This window comes from Coffea arabica, chromosome 4c, assembly GCF_036785885.1.
Source record: "Coffea arabica cultivar ET-39 chromosome 4c, Coffea Arabica ET-39 HiFi, whole genome shotgun sequence".
Lineage (NCBI taxonomy): Eukaryota > Viridiplantae > Streptophyta > Magnoliopsida > Gentianales > Rubiaceae > Coffea > Coffea arabica.
In genome coordinates, this window is record NC_092316.1 from 19243819 (window position 1) to 19249606 (window position 5788).

The following is a 5788-nucleotide window of genomic DNA, read 5'->3' on the forward strand; positions in this document are numbered from 1 at the left end:
GAACCAACCTACTTAATACTCGAATTGAGTTTGACTTGCTAAGAATTGTGTTTGGTTCACTAACTAATCAAATCAAATTTAAATATTATTTTGTGTTTGCTAAACTTTCAAATTCGCTTGAGCTTTGTATGATTAGTGTAAAGATAGATTTACTTGTAAAAAGTTCAATCTGCTCAATTTTGATTGAGTTCGACTCAATAAAAAACTCATTTGACCTCGACTCATTAAATAGCCAAGTCAATTTTAAATAAATTTTAAGCTAGTTATAATAATCAAATAAATGTGAACACTAGAGTTTTAGATTTAATTAAATTCGTTCACACCCCTAAATATGGAGCTATCGTGGCTAACTTGTACATGAGATGTCTACCATCTAAAGCAACAAACTAGAAAGCACCTGAAGATTGCTAGTTTTATAAATCATTGGTTCTCACCGCACCATATATGTTAGTAAACTTATGTGACTTCCATTCCATACTGAAATTAGAAACTTGACTTCAATTGGATAAATCCGAGGAAATTGTCTTGTACATGACAAAGCAGATAGCCTTCAAAGAACACAATGCGGATAAATTTATATAGTAAAACACTAGTACAAATTAAGTTAGTCATAATCTAATGAACTACAGACATTAGTACAAGATCTTTTCTGCCCCTCACCTCTTCTAGCTAGTCCAACGAAACTACAAATTGATCATAACATAGTACATTTACAGTTTTAGCTCATCTGTTACACTTAATCTTGTTATACTTATGTTACTCTATGATTCATGATGACACTTGTTACCACAAACTTACAAACATTGAAGGTACAAATGTAACCTTAAACATAGTATGTATCATGACTGTGACACCAAAAGGTGTAAGAAAAATTCCAAAGTCGCTATTTACTGATATCAAGAAACAAAGAAAGAGAACAGAGGAGAAAAGAGCCCTCCCTGTAACTGTTGAATGTCTACCAATTTAGCAACCATTAACTACGTAACTTAGACTTGGGTAGTATCCACCTCTTCTATCCTTCGCAAGATTTCATTCATTTTAGGTCTATTTTCCGGTGCTATATCTGTACACTCTAGAGCTATGTTTGTGAGCTTCAACATCTCATCGTACCCTTCCTTTTCTGCAAGAATCTCCATATCCAGTATATCTGTGGACCAATCGTTGTTCACAACTGTTCTAACCCAATCTGAGAGATCATCCACCACATCATAGTCCTCGTAGCTTTCTTGTGCTCTTGTGGCCCAATTATGACCAGCTGGTGTCTTGCCAGTTATGATCTCTAACACAAGAATGCCGAAGCAATAGATATCTGCCTTGGCTGTCAGTCTTTTTCCTTGACAAAACTCGGGGGATTTCGCAACGGCCAGCTTTTGAGATGATTTCCCGGAAGGTAGAAGAGGCAAGAATCCATAGTCTGTGAGCTTACAGTGGTAGTAACCACCGTTAACTATCCCTTGATTAGCATTCGTGTTATCCTGGAGAAGAACATTTGAAGATTTGAGGTTCCCATGAGGCACTTTGTGAGAAGGTAATGACTGGTGAAGAAAATTTAGTCCCTTGGCAATGTCCTTGATGATGGATAGTCTTGTCCTCCAGTTTAATGGTTGTCGAAATCTTCTGTTGTCTGTCACACCCCCAAATCAAACAGGAGCAATTAACTTAGTCACAAGTTACTAGAATACAAAGAAGGATGAAATATTGTTTCATTTGTTAATTTTGATTGTAATAACAAAATTAAGAACCTACCATGTATCAGCTGGAACAAGTTTCCCTGTGGAACATATTCATAGATAATAAGCTTCTCCTCTTTGGAATAATAAAATGAAATTATCTCAACAAGATTTTGGTGTCTGAGCTTTCCAAGCAGCTGCAATTGCTGATTGAATTCCTTGCTGCTTAGATCATTCATGTCCTTGAGCCGCTTCACAGCAACAAGAAGACCGCATTCCAACATGGCTTTGTAGGCAGTTCCCAGTTTTCCCCTTCCAATAACTTCAGCTGATGCCCTTAGTAAATCATCCAGGTCAAAAAATGGCCTACTTGTATTGAAAAATTCTAATTCAACCTTTCTCTCTGGATCGTCTGTGCTCTCTGACCAGTGTGTTTTCTTTCCCCTAACATCTGTAATGCCTTCTCCTGCTGTCAACAGTTATTCAACATATTAAAGTTTGTACTCTCTCAAGTTTATATATACCAAACTTGGACTAGATGTATAGTATGTATACCTGGCTGCTCAGCCTTTGTCTTTTTCGGGTAGATTCTTCTGTAATAGCAGAGGAAAAACAGCATGATACAAAGAGGAACCAATGCTGCTGCAGCTGCAATTAGCGCAATACTCCAGATTTTGAGTGACCCTTTTCCACTTTCTGGCGCTGGTGGTGGCGGAATTAATATAGGAACTGATCCATTTGAGGGCGGAGGAGGAGATGAGACTTGACAGCGGACTTGTATAGGTGTTCCACACAAATTTGAATTAAAATTGTAAGAGCTCTTTGGGAATCTTTTGAGGGCTGCTGTTTCTGGTATTGGGCCGGTAAGTTGATTATGAGAGACATTGAAATTAATCAGCGTTGCTTGATCAAATGGTGGAATTGAACCTTGTAGAGAGTTCACTTGCAGCTCCAATTGGATTAGCTTAGGCAGTTGAGTATATACAACTGGTATGGGGCCTGAGAAATGATTATTCGAAAGAAACAAGAATTCCAGGTCCTGGAGACTAGACAGATTGGGGAGAGGACCATACAAGAAATTGTCTCTGAAGCTGATCTTAGTCAAGAATGTCACATTCTGCAGCAGCATTGTTGGAAGGGAGGCTTTGAGGTTTAGTCCATCGAGTACAATATGTGTGACATGCGAATTTGAGCAACCGATTCCTGCCCATCTGCTCTGGTTCTTATAACAGGGGGGACCTGTCCAATTTCCATGCAGATTGCCATTGGAAGAACTGAAAATCTCCCTCAGTTGAATCAATGCATTTCTTTCATCAGGAAAAAACTCCTCCACAGCTCCACAACTGGGGAACAAATTAAGCACCACAAGTAAGAATGCCACTGCAGTTACATGAACAATACTGAAACAAACCTTCATTTATCAGTTCCTTAATTTCCTCTAAACTTGGATGATAAACAGTAAAGGATGCTGAATTCCAACACGAAACATGAACTTTCAGGAGAATCATATCATATAGATGATGATAAAGGAGTAGGACTTTTGAGATAGAACACAAAAGTCATAACCTCCCTAGCTATATTCCCCTAAATCCTAATTATTCCTGTGCTATGCCCAAATTACAATTACAATACTAATAATCATCAAGAAAGCTTTGACGTAATGGGCAAGGCTAGTTTGCTGGAGATCCCGGTGATAGGACGCTAAAGCGGATACATCAAAGTAGTTTTCACTTTATTTTAATTTATGTACATACTAATTGGAGAGTATATATCCAATAGACATGGCTGTCTTGTTGGCCTTTTTCATTATGTTGACAAAATGCACATGACATTAGAGGTAATAGATTTGTTTATGCTGTCTTATTATACTATTAGGTTGATTAAGTGAGAAGAATTTGTAAACTAGTTAGCATTGTTGTTGACAGCTTAATTTCAAGACTAATCGTATATTCTTGTCAAGATTTGAGGAACAGATTCCCACTCTCGATTGACGCCAATGATTATATCTGTGATTTATATGTACTTTTTTCTATCACGCACATAAAGAAATAATGGTAGAATCAGTACAAAATTCTAACGTAAATTATTATAGGATGGAACTAGCATAAAATTCGAAAATTATTATTTACTGAATTGTATACACGTTAGCTTAAAAAAATTAAAATTTTGCAGATAAAATAACACCAAATTTCACTAGTGCACGAAATATCACCCAGTCCATCTTTTAATTACTGCACAAAATATGAAAACACTCGAGATACTACGTGCCACTCTAAGCTAGTATTGCTTGCTGTGAATTATTGTTGTCTTGTGACATTTCTGAATATGCTAACTTTTGAGTTCGAGAATTATGTAGCTCTCACGAAGGAGAACAAAATATTGGTCAGTTTGTTGTTGCAACTGCTGCTACCAAATCTCAACAGCTCATTATCCCTGTCTATCTATCTCTTTGTCCTGAATATATCTTCGAAGGTAACGTCCAGTACTATGTTTGTACTTTTTTTGTTAAGTTCGGATTGGTATTGTAAGCATGGCAAATACCACCAATGAAAAGTCACAATGATTGATGAGGGTTGGTGGATATTGTTTTGTTGGAAAGATAAGTCCCCAAGATTTAACAATTGGTTAATTAGTGCAATGAATGAGGTAAAATTCAACAGTATAGGTAGAATGGGAAATAAAATCTGCACTGGATGGTTGAATTTGCCAAGAGGACAATGACAAATAAAGAAACTTGGCATCTTATCAGTTAGGAATAGAACTTCAAAACTCGCACCTACTGCAGGACTTAGGACCACTTACGATAGGGGGATGTGTCGGTCAATTTTTAACATAAATTATGCTCTTAGATTTATATAAGAAATACTTTATACTTCGATTTGAAAGGCCAAATCTTTTTTTCCATGAATGTGTCGTCAATGTTTAAGTTGAAATAGGTCCAACATTTTTTTGTTAAAGAAGATAATTAATAAAAGATCTTATTTTTTAGGGGACCAATATAGAATGCGGAGGGAATATATAGATCTTAAAAGAATAATTTATGTATAGAAAGGCATTTTGTTAAATCTAAGGGGGATAATGCAACTAAAGGAGAGAATTTTATAAAATTCAAGGGGTGCAAATATAGTGAAATTTTAAAAATCTTAACTATAAAATGTATAAAATGTTTTAAAGTCATTGTATAAAATGTTTTAAAGTTATTTTAAAAAGTTTTAAAGTCATTGTATAAAATGTACCATTAACTATAAAATGTACATTTTACCTCCTACTTTGACTAGTCAAGCGTTTGAGGAGTTTTTGGCCAAAATAAATTTCTTTATATAAAATATTCTCAGTGTGATTCACTTTCAAATTTTATTCCCATAATGATGTTATTATTGCCACCTTGTTATTCAAATTGCCACATAGATTAACAAAAAAGGAAAGCTTCAATCTAATAGTAAATATCCTCAAAAATAATCCCAAACTAATGTTGTTTCAAATTTTATTCTCATGTTAATCTATTTATTGCCATGTAGATCCACAAATTAAAGGAAAATGACCATGTGTGAAAAATTTGTTCGAAGTATCCAATCTACCAACAATTGTACTCTTGTTTTCTACTATCATTTTATCTCCTATAATTCTACTTAACAATTATATTGCAATTCCTTTCTTTTTTTCTTGTTATTTGTAATTATATCTATGATAAAGTTCTAATTTTATTCATTTTAGCATTTTGCAATATTTTTTATTAGAACACGTGCAAATAAATTCTAGATAAAAAATTGATCAAAGTTGAATTTGACATAAAAAAAATTCCATATCAAAAGCGAAAAGAAGTGAAGAAAAATCTCTTGCATTAAAAAATCATAATTACTGGACTAAGAATTCAGCCTTGACAATATCAAGAGTAACATAATATAAGAGTCAAGGCTAGTTAATCATTGATCTTTGGAAGAATAGCCATTGAGTCTGAGAAATAACTGACCTTCGTTCTTGTTCATCGATTAAAACCACAAAGAATGAGAGTAGAAGCAGAATAGTTAATGTAATGGGGAGGGATCCTTATAAAAAAAAAAGGAAAATACAAATTTTCATGGGATTAATTTTTCATTCTGGGTGTGTGCATTGCAATA

General features: G+C 34.7%; 1 protein-coding gene across 2 annotated transcripts; it reads right to left on the reverse strand.

Annotated features, from left to right (window-relative positions):
• Positions 1–818: 818 nt before the first annotated feature.
• LOC113739083 (probable leucine-rich repeat receptor-like protein kinase At1g68400) lies at positions 819–3249 on the reverse strand. 2 transcript variants are annotated; one of them, XM_027266329.2, is made up of 3 exons: positions 2226–3249; positions 1747–2136; positions 819–1624 (listed from the first exon to the last, which is right to left on the reverse strand). In XM_027266329.2, exons 1-3 carry the CDS (start codon positions 3085–3087, stop codon positions 987–989), a joined length of 1890 nt encoding a protein of 629 aa, XP_027122130.1. In that variant the 5' UTR covers positions 3088–3249; the 3' UTR covers positions 819–986. The 2 variants fall into 2 exon arrangements, with proteins under 2 accessions (XP_027122130.1, XP_071901170.1); XM_072045069.1 differs by having other exon boundaries at positions 1747–2139.
• Between the last annotated feature and the right edge of the window lie 2539 nt (positions 3250–5788).

Excerpts from the sequence above, each read along its gene's own strand:
- LOC113739083 (XM_072045069.1), bottom strand. The coding sequence starts at position 3,087 with ATGAAGGTTTGTTTCAGTATTGTTCATGTAACTGCAGTGGCATTCTTA. Across the intron at positions 2,140-2,225 it reads GACAAAGGCTGAGCAGCCAG|CAGGAGAAGGCATTACAGAT; the intron begins GTATACATACTA and ends AACTGTTGACAG. Across the intron at positions 1,625-1,746 it reads CTTGTTCCAGCTGATACATG|ACAACAGAAGATTTCGACAA; the intron begins GTAGGTTCTTAA and ends GGGGTGTGACAG.